The 16,795-nt window shown below is 30.7% G+C and overlaps 2 protein-coding genes across 5 annotated transcripts; both read left to right on the top strand.

The window, feature by feature from the left end:
* Positions 1 to 1,810: 1,810 nt before the first annotated feature.
* Positions 1,811 to 7,382, top strand: LOC107421821 (serrate RNA effector molecule). Of its 3 annotated transcripts, none has more exons than XM_048470532.2 (13): positions 1,811 to 2,023; positions 2,448 to 2,623; positions 2,872 to 2,991; positions 3,195 to 3,277; positions 3,368 to 3,569; positions 4,626 to 4,683; positions 5,198 to 5,272; positions 5,390 to 5,435; positions 5,614 to 5,684; positions 5,762 to 5,940; positions 6,082 to 6,601; positions 6,682 to 6,741; positions 7,129 to 7,382. In XM_048470532.2, exons 4-11 carry the CDS (start codon positions 3,272 to 3,274, stop codon positions 6,186 to 6,188), a joined length of 744 nt encoding a protein of 247 aa, XP_048326489.1. In that variant the 5' UTR covers positions 1,811 to 2,023; positions 2,448 to 2,623; positions 2,872 to 2,991; positions 3,195 to 3,271; the 3' UTR covers positions 6,189 to 6,601; positions 6,682 to 6,741; positions 7,129 to 7,382. The 3 variants fall into 3 exon arrangements, with proteins under 3 accessions (XP_048326489.1, XP_024931292.1, XP_048326488.1); XM_025075524.3 differs by lacking the exon at positions 1,811 to 2,023 and having other exon boundaries at positions 2,283 to 2,623; positions 3,368 to 3,417; positions 3,541 to 3,569; XM_048470531.2 differs by lacking the exon at positions 1,811 to 2,023 and having other exon boundaries at positions 2,285 to 2,623.
* Positions 7,383 to 10,515: 3,133 nt separating this feature from the next.
* On the top strand, positions 10,516 to 15,716 carry LOC107421799 (serrate RNA effector molecule). Of its 2 annotated transcripts, XM_016031129.4 has the most exons (11): positions 10,516 to 10,910; positions 11,154 to 11,348; positions 11,565 to 11,684; positions 11,776 to 11,977; positions 13,047 to 13,062; positions 13,599 to 13,673; positions 13,790 to 13,837; positions 14,023 to 14,091; positions 14,169 to 14,957; positions 15,038 to 15,097; positions 15,485 to 15,716. In XM_016031129.4, the coding sequence occupies exons 4-10, from the start codon at positions 11,797 to 11,799 to the stop codon at positions 15,066 to 15,068; spliced, it is 1,209 nt and encodes a 402-aa protein (XP_015886615.4). In that variant the 5' UTR covers positions 10,516 to 10,910; positions 11,154 to 11,348; positions 11,565 to 11,684; positions 11,776 to 11,796; the 3' UTR covers positions 15,069 to 15,097; positions 15,485 to 15,716. The 2 variants fall into 2 exon arrangements, with proteins under 2 accessions (XP_015886615.4, XP_024931308.3); XM_025075540.3 differs by lacking the exon at positions 13,790 to 13,837.
* Positions 15,717 to 16,795: the final 1,079 nt, after the last annotated feature.

Here is a 16,795-nt window from a genome sequence, read left to right on the forward strand (position 1 = left end):
CAGGTTTGATCACTTTTTTGCTGTCTTTTGGCAAATTTGTAAACATTATGGATCAGGATTGTGGTAGGTTTCCCATCACAACTTGATTCTTTGGCAACATGCTTTTCCGTATGTTTGCTGTGTTTTTGGTTAATACAACCCCATTTCAGCTATTTAAAAAAAAAAAAAAAAAAGAAGTACATAATAGAATTATAATTAAAGGAAAATAAGAAAAAAAAGAAAATAACAGCTTCTCAAATAAAAGATAACTACTTTTCAAAACGAATAAATAAAAAGTAACCACAAATATACAACGACCTATCCTGTGAAGCTAGAACTTGGTAAATTCAACAACGGTTGGGGATAATATTATAAAAAGAAGAAGAGCTTACCTTTACGCCAAAAGAAGAGCTTCCTTTATGTCAAAAGAGAAATCATCTGCTATTGTTAAAGGGTTTCACCACGAGGAGCATCTGGATCACTGAAAAGATATCAAGGTGGTTAACAATTCAGGATCAAGTTCGTGCTAACAGTTCCAGTTAACAAACACTTTTCGAACTTACCCCGTGTAGTCATGGAAATATAGATCCTAACGCACTTTTGAAGTGAGTTCCATCACAAGTTCTGGGTGTTCTACCTTCGGATGTTCACGCACACATCCATTCAGTAGAATGCAAAAGTTCTGTACAACCCTTGCCTTCACAACCATATATATACTTCCATCTGTTATTTTTCATCAACTATTTTCCTAACATATAGATCTAAAGCTTCAACATCTGCCCCGCATCAATTTTCTCCTTGCCTATCATAGCTTCCAAGGGATGCTGATCCCCTCAAAACCTTTTTGCCAAAATGCGTCAAGTTTCTTTTACCACTCAGCCGCACACTCAGTGGTTTGTCCATGATTTTTACCATCTGGCCTCACATGCCTAAAACCTTTGGGTTCATCACTTCCAATTATGCCATAATAATTTACACCATGGGATGCGCCAAACATACGTGCGAAGTGTGTCCAGAAGTTCAATTACATATAGGACCCTCTCATTCGTCAAATAAATAAATTAAAAAAAAAGTAATGTAATTAAAGTTATTATATAGTTTTTTTTTCTTTTTAAGGAAAAATTATCACATAGCTTAGATAAGATTTAATTAAAAATTCTAATAATTTAATTTTAGAAAAGTGTAAGAGTAAATTAAATTAGTTGGCGTAAATGATTTTTTAAATACAGTATGTTTTTGTATTTAACTCAAAGTTTAAAGGTATAAATATATAGGCCTATAAAATTCACATATAGAAGATGATTCTATAATCAGGATCTTCTGCGTACCGATAAGAAGCAAAACTCATGCTATTTTAAAAAAAATTTTAAAAAGCGTCAGCCTTCTATCAAAAAATATGTTTAAGTTTTAAATTTTTCCTTTTTGGCTTGTCGCATATGATTCTTTTTAAGATTTTTTTAATTTTTTATTTTTCTACACTTTTATTTGATGTAATTATCCGTACCTTGAGTAAAAATATTTTACCAGAAGGTATGGAATGTATATCGTCCAAAAAAAAAAAAGATGTGGAACTTTACTTCAAGCCTCGGCAACCACCGGTGGCGAGCACAGCGGCAGCGGAGAATCTGAAAACTCTGTGGTCGACCAGTAATTTTGACAAATATGGGGATGACGTATTATTTATGACTGATAAATCATATTAGAGAGAGGGTTTTCTTCGCTTTCTGGGTTTGGGAAAAACAGGGGCTGTTTGGGTTTTTGTGTGTGCTTGTTATCTCTTTGTATTTGATAATTATATATATATATATATATATATATATATATATATTTTTTTTTTTGGTTTCTTTTTTTGGGTTTTATATTTTCTTTTACATTATGATGGTTAATACAATTTCTCGCAACAATAGGGTATGCGTAAGTTTCTGCATCGCAGAGAAACTGAAAACGCAATTGACGATGCTAAGACGGACTTCTTCGAGTATGATTTTCCAGCATTTACAAGGAGTATGAAGAGAAATATAAAGAAATTGTTGAGCGATAGGAGGTATTATTTATTCCCTTTCACAATATATATATATATATATATTTATGTTTTTGTTTTGTTGTTAGTTTTGTTATTAGACTTCATAAGAGTAGCATGATATATTTGTTTACTATTATAAGGTGTGATATGCTTGTTTGCTATGATAGAAGAAAAAAAGGCTTAGTTTTTTGTTTTAATAATAAGTTTAAGATATATTATTTATGAGGAGTAAAAGTGAGGGGTAAAGGAAAACAAAATTCAATATTTTATAACTATAGAAAGGGGAAATTTTGCAAACTTACGTAGCCAAGGCCAAAACCCAATCCCATACGTTTGCATTCTTACATTTCCCCTACAAAACAAAACCCTCCTGAAAAAAACAAAAGAAATCCTCTCCTTTTGGCGGACAGATATTGACATGCAGCAAACTCTGTGATTTTACCAGAAGATATGGAATTTGTATCGTCCAAAAGACATGTCTTGTCCAAAAAACAAGATGTGATCTGGATCAATCCTCGGCCACCACCATCGGCGAGCGCAACCCAGGCAGCGGAAGCGGAGAATCTGAAAACGCAGTCGTCGACCAGTAATTTTGACAAATATGGGGATGACTTATTCAAGGTATTATTTATTCCCCATCATAATCTATCTATGTATTCTGACTGATAAATCATATCAGAGAGAGGGTTTTCTTCGCTTCCTGGGTTTGGGAAAAACAGGGGCTGTTTTGGTTTTTTTGTGTGTGCTTGTTATCTCTTCGTATTTAATGAATATACATATATATATATATATATCCTTTTTGGTTTCTATTTTTGCTTTCATATTTTCTTTTACATTATGATGGTTAATGCAATTTCTCTCAATAATAGGGTATGAAGAAGTTTCTGCATCTCAATGAAACTGAAAATGGAATTGACTTCTTCGAGTATGATTCCAGCATTTACAAGGAGTATGAAGAGAAATATAAAGAAATTGTTTAGCGATATGAGGTATTATTTATTCCCTTTCATAATTTATATATTCAGACTAATAAATCAAATTAGAGAGGGGTTTCCTCTGTTTTCTGAGTTTGGGAATAAAAGAGGCTGTTGTGCTTGTAATCTTGTCTCTTCCACGTGTTTATTTTATTTTCTCTGTTTCATGTTTCTGCTTTTATATAATATATGCCGTATGCAATTTCTTTCGACAATAGGGTTTCATTACCATTCCGTGTCCAAGATTTCAACGGTTGAAAAGGCTGCGAAGTTTGCTGTTGAAAAGCATAACAAAATGACGGTAGATAATTGATTACGTACAATTTTGTTGTTATATTCAAAATAGATAGATGTCTTTCGTATTAATGGAAATTGTATTTATGTCTTTCAGGGTGAAAATATAATACTCTTAATAGCTGTCAATGCTAATTTGCAACTTCGGTATGATGCTAAGGTTTTAGATATGACATTGAAAACACTAGATGGAGATCAAATAGTTTATAAGGAAGCTAAAGTTTCTGAATACTTTGGATTTAATCGCCCCATTGAACTGGATATTTTCAGGAATGCTATCTGCTATGATAAAATAAAAGGTAATTCAGTTTTCTATCCAAACATAAACATAACTAGACCATTATTTAGGTGGTATTTGTTTTTTTTATTTATTTTTTGGTACCTTAATACAAGTAAAGGATTAAGTCTAGACTTCTTATCTGATTTTTCATCTTGGTATGCAGTGATAGTCATAAATTTATGTGGTTTTACTTAATTAGCCTATTTATTAATACTATTTGCACTCAAACCAACCATCTATATGTGTCCTACACCTCTTTCTCTTTCATCTTTTCTCAAACCTCTGATTCCATGGATGATGGTTCCACCAAAGGAGCTTAATCCATGGTCTCTCTATCTCCCTCCCTCCTCTATAGCTAGCTTCCTCACCCTCTCCCTATGGTTTTCATTTCTTTGGTCGCTCTGTCTCTTTCTGGTGTCCTGTGCAATTTGATAATCTTTGAAGGGAGATCAGTGAGGGAAGGAAGGAAAGAGAAGATGAGATGGAAAGGGATCTTGTATTGGGAAGGAAAATTTTGGAAGAAAAAATTACAAAAGACTCTTAAAAAATTTTAATAAGATATAAGTTACTTTTTTCATTAACATGAAGATATCATAAACTTAATATTAAGTTAAAAAAAAAAAAAGAAAAAAAAAAAGGAAGGAAGAAAAACAAAGTTAAACATCTTAACACTTAAAAATAAGTTTGATTAAGATATAAGTCCTGAAAAACAAACACCTCCTTACTGTTCTCTCTCTTTTCACACCTGCACGTGTAATTTCTACAGCCTTATTTCATATAGTTTGTTCTTTCCTTTTATGCAATTTTTTTTTTTTTTGAGTGTCTTTAATCTATCCAAGAAAAATAAAATTGCTGTCTTTTATTTATAATAGAAGATCCTAGAAGCTCGAGACTTGATTATGTTATTGAATTTGATGAATTAGGTTGTAAAAAGTGATTGGACTATGTAAAACGATCTCTCGTCTATTGCTTTATTTGTAATTTTAAGGGCTGTAAATGTAACATGAATTTATATATATTGGCCTGTGACACTGTTTTCATTCTATTTCCTTTGTTTGGACTTATTTGATGGCAGAGTTGGAATCAAACCTTGGACGTAACGCTGATTCATCCACTGAAGGGAGTGCACGAAGGTTTGCTTTTACATATTCTTGTCTTTTGGTTATTTATAAAAGTAAAAATAATTTCCATCAGTGAGGGAGTATATGTGGGAAATAGAGGATAATTATCTTTTATTTGAATTATACCATATGTGATATATTATCTATTTATCGTAATGGATATGAGCAAAGATTTGGAAAATCTGTGCTAAATTACTTGTCTTGTTTGCTTTTGGGACTTTACAAAAAAGAAGTTTACTATGTTTTGGAAAGTTTTGAAACTAAAAATAGTGCACTCAAGTTTATTTGTGCTTTATTCCTATACCCTTTTCGTTTCTTTTGGATGGCCTTGAACTAATTAGTCTGGTTCTTTTCAACGGTTGCTTTACTATACATGTTTGACTTTTTCTTTCTTTCTATGTTTGGCTTATATACTGTTCAGGAGCATGAGCATTTGTATTACTAAAATGCCGAGGAGAGAATTGAGAGATTTTTCTTGGACATATGGTTATTTCACTGAGATATTATAGTACAAATGATCTTACAGGCAACAGAAGTGCAGATCAGAGAATATTTCCACTCAGAAGCGTGCTTTTTTCAATGCTCATAAGGATGAGGAATGGTACAATTCTGGTTATGTTAATCTGGTTGTTCTGTTTTTGGTTTATAAGGTCCATATGTATTTTTCTTTTCCCTCTTTCAGTTTTTTTTTCTAACTTTGCCTTATATGTTGATGAAGGTTGAAAAATAAATATCATCCTACAAATTTACTTCGCATCTTTGAAAGCTGAGATCTATTGTTTGAAGATTGATGATGACTATTATTATTACATTGGTATGGTGTTAAATAGATATAAGGGCAGGAAGAGCTTATTTCACTGGCTTTTAGTGGTAAAATATGACCAACCTCGATTCAGAATTTATTTAGTCTTTATTGTTGTTTATTTGGTATATGATCTTTACAGGAGGAATAGACAAGCTCAGGAGACTGCGAAGAAATTTTTACTTTATCTATCAAAAGGAATACTCGACTTGTATGGACTTTCTTTCTTTCATCTCTTTCTCTCCATTTAATTTGAATTGTTGTAAATATCATATTTTTGTAATGTAGGAGTCCTTGTGCCACTGCATTCTATTCATCGAAACCATGGCAGAATAGTGAGCCGAACTCTTATGATAAAGCTGGAGAAAAAAACCGGAGACTTAATAAAGGTCAAGACGAGGAAAGTGAATTTTTGGCTGCACTAAAGGCCCACCCTGTCAGTTGTCTGCGTAGACGAATACAATCAGGTATTAAACAAGCCTTTGCCCTTGTACGAAAACTTGACATTGAGAAAGGGATTGAAGACAATATTATGTCCAATATTAACTTCTATGGACAATTTAATTCTGCATATATTTTTCAAGTTCTTGTTGTCAAATGTATAACAGGTGAGAGAGTCCTCTATGGAATTGAACTTCTGGACACACTTCTTGCGTATCTTTGGCGCATCCATGGTGTAAATTATTATGGCATGATTGAAAGTGATGAACCTTAGGTTTCAGGCATGTGAGGCCAGATGATAAAAATTATGGAGAAACCAGTGAGTCTGGGGCTAAAGGTTTTAGGCATGTGAGGCTAGATGGTAAAGATTATGGAGAAACCATTGAGTCTGGGGCTGAATGGGAAAAGAAACTCGACACATTTTGGCAAAAATGGTTGTGCGGTCCGCATTCCTTGGAGGCTATGATATGCAAGGAGAAAATTGATGCTGCAGATGTTGAAGCTTTAGATCTATACGTTAGGAAAATAGCTGAAGAAAATGAAGGATGGTTGTGAAGCCAAGGATTGTACAGAAATTTTCGATTCTGCTGAATGTGTGCATGAACATTTGAAGCTGGAACACCCAGAACTTGTGATGGAACCCACGTCAAAAGTGTGTCGGGATCTATATTTCCATAACTATATGAGGTAAGTTTGGAGTGTTTATTAACTAGAACTGTTAGCAGGAATTTCATCCTGGATTGTTAACCACCTTGATATCTTTTCAGTGATCCGGATGCTCCTGGTGGGACCCTCTAACAATTGTAGATTTCTCTTTTGGCACAAAGGTAAAGCTCTTCACTATATCAGCAACCCATTCTTGAATGCATCAGGTTCTAGCTTCACAGGATAGGGTAAAATGTGGCGCAATCATGCAAATGCATAAAATAAGCACAGTCCGTTATGTTGTGCATGAAGACGTATTATTGTATGTTTGTTGTTATCTTTTATTTATTCTTTTTGAAAAGTATTTATCTTATATTTGAGAAGCTGTGTTCTTTTTTTTTTTTTTTTTTTTTTTTTTTTTAGTTTTATTATGTACTTTAGTTTCAATAGTGATATCTTTTTATCCGAGTTTAACCGTATTCTTTTAGTAATTTTTTCTGATATGGTCAATGTTCTTTTTAACATCAATTCGTTGGATATTACTTAAATTTGTTTTGTTGTTTATGCAGATGAGCTAAATAGTAGCATCGAAGGCCTGGCGATTCACTTTTAAGGTGTATTTAAGTTCATTTTTAACTTAAATCTATTTAGGTTCGAACGATTTTTTTGTATGGCAAACATTTTTGATGCCATTGTCATCAGCCAACTATGAATGTTCATGTTTGAATATGTTAAGTATTTGTTAGTTCCAATAGTTTGTAGTTTTTATTTTATAAATTTTTTGTTTTTATTCACTTTATTTTATATTTTTGGTCTTTCGGCCTAGGCTCTCCCAATGCAAATGGAAGAGGTGGCTTTCTTAATTTAAGTTTGGGAGCTAAGGTAACCAAAATAATAACCAAAAAAAAAAAAAAGAAGTGAATTGTTCGGCTTTTTATATATCCTTATAAAAATAAATGAAATCACCAACTTAAATTTAGGTTTGAATGTCAGCAACCGAATAACAAGATTGTTTAACACAGAGAAAAGCTTTTTTAACCATTCCATTATATTTACATATTACCATTTAAACATAAAAAACATAAAATAATTTTATATAATATTTTTAATATTTATAATATTCACATAGTCTCAATAGACTTATAAAAATGCTTTTTTTTTTCTTTTTTTTTTTTCTTTTTTTGGGGGGGGGGGGGGGCTTTTAACATATCATTCACAAATCAAATGTCATCCTATGAAAATTTGTAGTCGTGATAAAATATTTTTGGATGAAGTTGATAATCATAGAAATTTAACGGAATTTGTATTTTGATCATAAACCTTTTGAGAAATCGAATGTTATATATGTTGGAATATTTGATTTTAAAATTATAAATGGTTCTAAAAAATTTTGGTTATATGATTTTAAATGTATTTGGGATGTTTATTTTTTAAAATATTTGATATTTAACATGGTTAGTCATCTATTTTTGAATACAAGTATGTTTAATTATTAATATCTTTAATAATAATTTTAAATAAAATAAAAATATAAATTTATAATGAAACTGCATAAAGTTTATCTAATAATACAATTAAAATTTTTCTAATATATTTTTGTTTTTATTGAAAAACATGTAAGTCATGATTGTTTACAATCGATTGAAATGAAAATACAAATAAAATATTCCATATCAAAGCTTGCCTCAACCCAAATTCCAAACAATAGACATGCACATTGGAGATACTCTACAATGCCATAAATATATGATATTTATGGAAAAAAACCTTTTCAATTTAATCCTAATAACAATTATATTTTATACTTTTAAAAAATTATTATTCATACCTCATGGGTAGTTAAAAGTTATATTTGTCTTTTCATAGTATTCAATAATAAAATGTTAATTTTTAACATTCTTTTGATCTTTATTTGTAAATTTGGCATTGTTGTAGTTTGCACCTCGAGGTCTAATTTTAGTTTCTTATTAATTCCATTTTTTATTATTTCTAATCTGCAAATGAAATGGTTTTGTTTTTGATATTTTCATTTGCATATTAAAATTAATTAAAAAAAAGAACCTTTTTTGATGTTAATAAGAAATTGAAAACATGTATCTTTTAACTAAAAAACAAAAAAGAAAATGCATGTATCGTTCTTATTAATTCTAATCTGCAAATGAAAACATCAAGAAAAGGTTTTAGTTTTAAAACATCAAATTTTTTTTTATTATTAATTCTAAATTTTTTAATTAATTCTATTCTGCAAGCTGTAAACATTTTTATTTTTAGTTTTCATGTTTTCATTTATCTGATTTACGGAGAAAATTTGGATGGCTTATATTCGATATGGTTGACGTAGTCTCCGGCAAATTATCAAAGAGACTGGAAGTAATCCAAACAAGAGTGAGTAGATAATTCTCAGCTTGCCCTTTTATTTTTTTTTTTAAGAATATATATATATATATATATATATATATAATATTTTATTGTTATTCAGTGATTGATTCGTTTTCACTATATACCCAGAAGCACAAGTTTTTTTTTTTTTTTTTTTTTTTTGTCATCATTAGTTTATTGTTATTTCTAATCCGCAATGAAATCGTCAAAAAAGAGTTTCTAAGCTAACTTTGATAAGATGCAAGTGTAAAGCTCAATTTTTTCGTGTGGATATTATCTTCCCCATTAATTGTGTGCCTCTGTTACTATCTACCCTTTTAAGTTACATTGATAAATTTCTTATTGCACATATGGCTTAGATTTATCCGCCTGAGGAAGAAAAGAGGATATTAAGGTGGCTGTAGTGTTTGTGGAAAATACAATGAAAGTCTATGAAAAAGCTGCCAAACGTCTTGATAAAGCTCATTTTGTTTGTATCATCTTAGTGACTGCCAAATGTTGAAGGTTGATATGTAGATGCCAATATCCAACTTAGCAGATATCCATTTTATATTACAATATGTTACCAACATTTTGATAAGATATAATCTCTCACACTTATGAACATTGAATTCTATAAATAAATTTCCAAGCAAAAAAAAAAAAAAAAAAAAAAAAGAAAAAGAATTCTATCAATAAATTTTATTTTTATATTAAATAATTATTAACTTTTACGAAATGAGAATTTAATAGTCATATAAAATAGATTTTATTTGACTCTGAATCCATATATATATTATAAAAGTTAATTTCAGCTATTTTTTAAAATTTAATTCAAATATAATTTACTCTTTAATTTTAAAAATATTATCAATTTTTTTTTTAAAAAAATTTCAAAGAGTTATTATCCTCCTTTATTATTTCATTTATAAAGTATTGTCTTTTTTATATTATTTCATTTATATCCTTTTAAAAATGTTAATTATAATTTTTAAAATTTAAAAGATTAAATTACAATTAATATAAATTAAAAAAAATTCAAATATAATACTTTAATATATTAACAATGAAAGGATACTAACGCTGGTTGGTTCAGGTGGTTCGGTACTTATTTCCTTTTATAGGATGTTTGGAAAGTGTTAAAGTTAAAAGAAAAATTGATTTTTGATATTTAGTTTCCTAGAATTTAATTTCTTGAGAATTATTTTCTCTTTTGATCTGTTTAGTGACTAATGGAAAAGTTGGGATTTATAAGTAATTAAATTTAATATTATATAATAAATTAAAGATAAATATGTATTTTAAAAAAAATTTAAACTATTTTCTATGAAATTATCAAAATATAAAAATAATTTTTCCATATATTTTTCTACATTGATGGAAATTTAATTCTTCAAATGCATATTTTTTTATTTCATAATAAATATTTAAAAAAAAAAATTATTACCTTTCCAAAAATATTAAATTCTTAATAACTTTATATTTACCCAAATATACGTTTTGTAAAAATTTTTAATAACTTTATATTTACTGAAATATGCGTTTTGTGAATGGAAAAAATTAACACTCGACTGGGATTAATCGGGATTCAGTGACCATGGAAAAAATGGAGCCCTATGCTTTAACGACCTCGAAAATGATGGAGTCTACCGGGGATAAAAAAATAAAAAAACTATAGGAAAGGACAAATTAGAAAGTTCAGGCCATTAATTGCAAACTTATATTAGCCAGCACCAAAACACAATCCCCTACGATTTTATTCTTCCCACTTTTTCTCTAAAACCCAAAACCCAGATATTAAATGCAGCAATATCTGTGATTTTACGAGAAGATATGGAATCCACATTGTCCAAAAAAGAAGATGTGGAGTCTTTGTTGAAGGCTCGATCACCAGCGGTGGCAAACACAACCCAGGCAGCAGTAGCAGAGGAGAAACCGAAAACGCAGTCGTCGACCAGTAGTTTTGACAAATTTTGGGGAAGACTTACTCAATGTATTATTTATTCTCTATCATAATCAATCTATATAAATCATATTAGAGAGGGGTTTTCTCTGCTTTCTGGGCTTTTTTTTCTTTTTCTTTTTTTGTGCTTGATATCTTTTAGTATTTAATGAAATATTGCCTCTCTCATGTGTTATTATTATTATTATTATTATTATTATTTTCTGATTTCTGTTTTTGCTTTTATATTTTCTTTTACATTATGATGGTTTATGCAATTTCTGTCAACAATAGGTTATGTATAATTATCTGCATCCAAAAAACTGCGGAGAAACTGAAAACGCAGTCGATGATAATACATGCGTTCAAAATGCTGAGAACAAAATGAGAACGCAGTCGTCCTCCAATAAGATCATGCCACGGCAGGCTGATTGCAGCAGTTCTGAGGAGTATGATGAGAAATATAAAGAAATTGTTGAGGCATCCGAGGTATTATCTATTCCCTTTCATAATATTTTATATATGTTCAGACTGATAAATCAAATTAGAGAGGGGTTTTCTCTGTTTTCTGAGTTTGGGAATAAAAGAGGCTGTTGTGCTTGTAATCTTGTCTCTTGCATGTGTTATTTTATTTTATTTTCTATGGTTTAATGTTTCTGCTTTTATATTTTGCTGGCATATTTATGAAATTTCTCTCAACAATAGGGTTTCATTTCATCTCCGTGTTCAACGTCCACAAAAATGGGTAGCATCTTGCCATGTCCAGTCAATGCACTCGTTAAAAAGGCTGCTAATTTTGCCATTGAGTAGCATAACAAAAAGACGGTAGATTATTGATTAAATACAATTTTGTTGTTATATTGAAAATAGACAGATGTTTTCCATAGTAATCGAAAATTGTGTTTTTGTCTTTCAGGGTGCAAATATAGAACTTTCGATGGTTGTCAAAGCTAATATGCAATTTCTGGATGATGGTCTAGTGTTCTATTTGACATTGCAAACACTGGATGGAGATCATATAGTTTTTAAGGAAGCTAAAGTGTGTGAATACATTGACACTGATCATTGTTATGAACTGAGTATTTTCAGGAATGCTATCTACTACGATAAAATAAAAGGTAATTCAGTTTTCTATCCAAACATAAACATATATATATATATTTTTTAAATTTCTTTTATCTTAATACCAGTAAAGGATTAAGTCTAGACTTCTTATTTGATTTTTCATTTTAGTATGCAGTGATAGGTCATAAATTTATGTGGGTTTACTTAATTAGCCTATTTATTAATACCATTTACACTCAAAACCACCCATCTGTGCATGTCCTACACTTCTTTCTCTTTTATCTTCTCTCAAACCTCAGCTCCCATCGATGACAGTTCCACCAAAAGAGCTTAATCAGTGGTCTCTTTCTCCCTCCTCTGTAGCTGACTTCCTTACCCTCTCCCTATGGGTTTCATTTCTTTGGTCACTCTTATCTCTTTTTGGTGACTTGTGTATTTTGATGATATTCGAAGAGGGAAGACAAAAAAATAGATCAGAGAGGGAAAGGAAAGAAAGAGAACATGGAATACAAGGGGATCTTGAATCAGGATGGAAAACTTTGCAAGAAAAAGTTACAAAACACGCTAAAAAAATTTTAAAAGTTAAAAATTTGACTTTTTCATTAGAAGAAAGTATCATAGACTTTATATTAAATGACCCAAAAAAAAAAAAGAAAAGCCCAAAAACAAAAAAAAACAAAGTTAAACATCTTAACACTTAAAAGTAAGTCAGATTAAGATAAAAGTCCTAAAAAACAAACACCTCCTGACTGTTTTCTCTCTTTTCACACCTGCATGTGTATTTTTTACAACCTTGTTCCATATAGTTTGTTCTTTTCTCTTCTGCATCTTTTTGGCGTCTTTAATCTATACAAGAAAAATAAAATTGCCGTCTTTTATTTATAATGTAAGATCCTAGAAGCTTGAACTTGATCGTGTTATTGAATTTGACAAATCAGCTTGTAAAAAGTGATCGGACTATATAAAATGATCTCTTATCATTTTTTTTTATTTGTACTCTTATGGGGCTGCATGTTTAACATGAGTTCATGTGACACTGTTTTCTTTCTATTTCCTTTGTTTGGATTTATTCGATGGCAAAGTTGGAATCAAATTATGAGGGTAACGCTGATTCATTCACAGAAGGGAGTCCACAAAGGTTAGATTTTACATATTCTTCTCTTTTGGTTATTTTACAAAGAATAATTGCTGTCGTTGAGGGAGTATATGGAGGAAATAGAGGATAATTACCTTTTCTTTGGTCATACTATATGTGATATATCAGTCTATTTATCTCAATGGATGTGAGCTACGATTTGGAAAATCTGTGTTAAATTACTAATCTTGTTTGCTTTGGGATTTTACAAAAAGAAGTTTAATTTATTTTGGAAAGTTATGAAACGAAAATAGTGGACTCAAGTTTATTTGTGCTTTATTCATAGAGTAAACCGTTCTTGTTTCTTTTGGATGGACTTGAACTAATTAGGCTGGTTCTTTTAAATTGTTATTTTGCTATACATATTTTATTTTATTTTTTCTATGTTCAGCTTATATACAGTTCAGAAGCATGAGCATATGTATTACTAAAATTATGAAGACAGAATGAGATAGGGACAGAGATTACATTTTATTGAGAGACTTTGCTTGGATGAATGGTTCTTTTACTGAGATATTATAATGCAAATGATCTTACAGGTATCAGGAGTGCAGATCACAGGACATTTCCACTCAAAAGTGTGCTTTTTTCAATGCTCATAAGGATGAGGAATGGTACAGTCTCTGGTTATGTTACTCTGGTTGTTTTATTTTTGGTGTATAAGGTCCATGTCTATTTTTCTTTTCCCCTTTCAGTTTTCTTTCTAACTTTGACTTATATGTTGACGAAGGTTGAAAAATAAATATCATCCTTCAAATTTACTTCGCTTCTTTGAAAGGTGAGATCTATTGTTTGAAGATTGATGATGACTATTATTGTCGCTTTCTTATGGTGTTAAATAGATATAAGGGCAGTGAGGGATTTTCTGATTAGCTAAAAGCGCTAAAATACGACTAAGGTCGTTTGAGAATGTATTTAGTCTATAATCTCTATTGTTTTTTATTTGGAATATGATCTTTACAGGAGAAATAGACACGCTCAGGAGATCGCGAAGGAATTTTTATTTTATCTATCAAGAGGAATAGTCAACTTGTACGGTCTTTCTTTCCTTGATCTCTTTCTCTCCATTAAATTTGAATTGTTGTGAAGATCACATTTTTGTAATATAGGAGTCCAAGTGCTACTGCATTCTATGCAAGCAAAGTGAATTTTCAGACTAGTCAGCCAAACTCTTATGAGAAAGCTGGAGAAAAGAGACGGAGGCTTGATAAAGATCAAGATGAAGAAAGTGAATTTTCAGCTGCGCTGAAGGCCCACCCTGTCAGTTGTCTGCCTAGACGAATACAATCAGATATTGAACAAGCCTTTGCCCTCATACAAAAACTTGACAGTGAAAAAGGGATTGAAGACAATATTATTTGCAATATTGACTTCTATGGAGAATTTCATTCTGAATCTATGTTTCAAGTTCTTATTGTCAAATGTTTAACAGGTGAGAGGGTCCTATATGGAATTGAACTTCTGGACACACTTCTCACGTATCTTTGGCGCATCCATGGTGTAAATTATTATGGCATGATTGAAAGTGATGAACCTAAAGGTTTTAGGCATGTGAGGTCAGATGGTAAAAATCATACAGAAACCCTTGAGGCTGGGGTTGTGTGGGAAAAGAAACTTGACACATTTTGGCAAAAACGATTGAGTGGTCAGCATCCCATGGAAGCTATGATAGGCAAGGAGAAAATTGATGCGGCATACGTTGAAGCTTCAGATCTATATGTTAGGAAAATAGCTGATGAAAATGAAGGATGGAAGTATGGTTGTGAAGCCAACGATTGTACAGAACTTTTCAATTCTGCTGAATGTGTGCGTGAACATCTGAAGCTGGAACACCCTGAACTTGTGATGGAACTCACTTCAAAAGTGTGTCAGGATCTATATTTCCATAACTACATGAAGTAAGTTTGAAGTATTTATTAACTGGAACTATTAGCTGGAATTTGATTCTGAATTGTTAACCACCTTGATATCTTTTCAGTGATCCGGATGCTCCTGGTGGGACCCTCTAACTGTTGCAGATTTCTCTTTTGGCACAAAGGTAAAGCTCTTCCCTTTATATTATTATCAGCAACCATTCTTGAATGCACCATGTCCTAGCTTCGCAGGATCGGGTTCATGCAAATGCACAAAATAAGCACAGTCCGTTTTGTTGTGTTTGAAGATGTATCATTGTATATTTGTGGTTACCTTTTATTTATTCTTTTTGAAAAGTAGTTATCTTATATTTGAGAAGCTGCTTTTTTTTCTCCCCCCCCCCCCCCCCCCCCCCCTTAATTATAGTTTTATTATGTACTTGAGTTACAATGGTGATATCTTTTTATCCGAGTTTAACGATATTCTTTTAGTCATTTTTTCTGATATGATCGACGTTCTTTTTAACATCACATGTTTGGATATTACTTGATTTGTTTTGTTGTTTATGCAGATGAGCTAAACAGTGGCATCGAAGGCCTAGCGATTCACTTTTAACTTTAAGGTGTATTTAAGTTCACTTTTAACTTTGGGTCTATTTAGGTTCGAACGATCTTTTTATATGGCAAACATTTTTGTTGCCGCTGTCATCAGCCAACTACGAATGTCCATGTTTGAATATGTCACATATTTGTTAGTTACAGTAGTTCGTAGTTTTTATTTTATAAATTTTTTGTTTGTATTTATTTTATTTTATATTTTTGGTCATTGGGCCTAGGCTCTCCCAGTGGAAGAGGTGGCTTTCTTAAAATTAAGTTTGAGAGCTAAGATAACCCAAAATTTTCGGTTTTTTTATATATCCTTAAAAAAATAAATGAAATCGCCAGCTTAAGTTTAGGTTTGAATGTCAGTAACTGAATAACAAGATTGTTTAACACATATTCAAGTCTTGTTAAGAATTGATTGAAATGAAAATACAATGAACTCTAAAGCCCACCTTGAACCAAACTCCAAGCTCTACCCACTTTAATACCTCACTTGGGTACAAGCCGCAATTATCTATTCCTTTAAACAATAAATAAATGCTAATTGTTTATATTTTTCAAATGATGTGGTATTATTATTATTATTATTATTATTATTATTATTTTTGATGAATTTAATTTTATGATGTTATATATAAGTATTAGGGGACAGCAAAATAAATCTCTTGAAAATTTTCTATACACACGTTATACACGGATGATATTGTTTGGTCATTTATAATTGATGACATTGTTTGGTTATTTATAATTGAACACTAATTTATTATTTTGTATATGGAAAAATAAAACCCATTATTTTTGTACTTTTCATATATGTTCAACACAAATTGCAATGTATATATTATTTGATGTACATTATGATCAGTGTTCTAAAAGGCAGAAAAAGACGCCGTCTAGGTGCACTTAGATTTGATGCTTTTAGATAACGTCTCGCATAGTAGCAAAGTTTAGAAAAAAACGGTTAACGCTGTATTGACCGCCTAATACGTGTCTAGACACTAAAAGGCGTGAGTCTTTTTATTCAAAATTTTTTTTTCTAAGATTATTTTTTAAAAAATGTTAAAAAATAATGCATAAGAAATTAAAAAAATTATATATTGTTAAAAAATGGAAACTTTTTAAAGATTAAGTTTTTTTTTCTTAAACAAAAAAAATAAAAATGATGAATAAGAAAAAAAAGAATAATAAATTAAAGGCTCTACTAGCAAGTAATGCTAGTAATACATAATCATGGATAGCCGAAGATTGTAATAATGATGATGAGATAGAGAATGATATGT

The sequence above is a fragment of the Ziziphus jujuba genome, chromosome 8 (assembly GCF_031755915.1).
Source record: "Ziziphus jujuba cultivar Dongzao chromosome 8, ASM3175591v1".
In the NCBI taxonomy this organism is placed as follows: domain Eukaryota; kingdom Viridiplantae; phylum Streptophyta; class Magnoliopsida; order Rosales; family Rhamnaceae; genus Ziziphus; species Ziziphus jujuba.

What these genes read in the sequence shown, in the direction of transcription:
- LOC107421821 (XM_048470532.2), top strand. An exon ending in ACTGAAGGGAGTGCACGAAG is followed by an intron (nt 4,684 to 5,197) that starts GTTTGCTTTTAC and finishes ATGATCTTACAG; the next exon opens with GCAACAGAAGTGCAGATCAG. An exon ending in GCGTAGACGAATACAATCAG is followed by an intron (nt 5,941 to 6,081) that starts GTATTAAACAAG and finishes AATGTATAACAG; the next exon opens with GTGAGAGAGTCCTCTATGGA.
- LOC107421799 (XM_016031129.4), top strand. Translation starts at nt 11,797, where the DNA reads ATGGTTGTCAAAGCTAATATGCAATTTCTGGATGATGGTCTAGTGTTC. An exon ending in GCTCATAAGGATGAGGAATG is followed by an intron (nt 13,674 to 13,789) that starts GTACAGTCTCTG and finishes ATGTTGACGAAG; the next exon opens with GTTGAAAAATAAATATCATC. An exon ending in TATTTCCATAACTACATGAA is followed by an intron (nt 14,958 to 15,037) that starts GTAAGTTTGAAG and finishes ATATCTTTTCAG; the next exon opens with TGATCCGGATGCTCCTGGTG.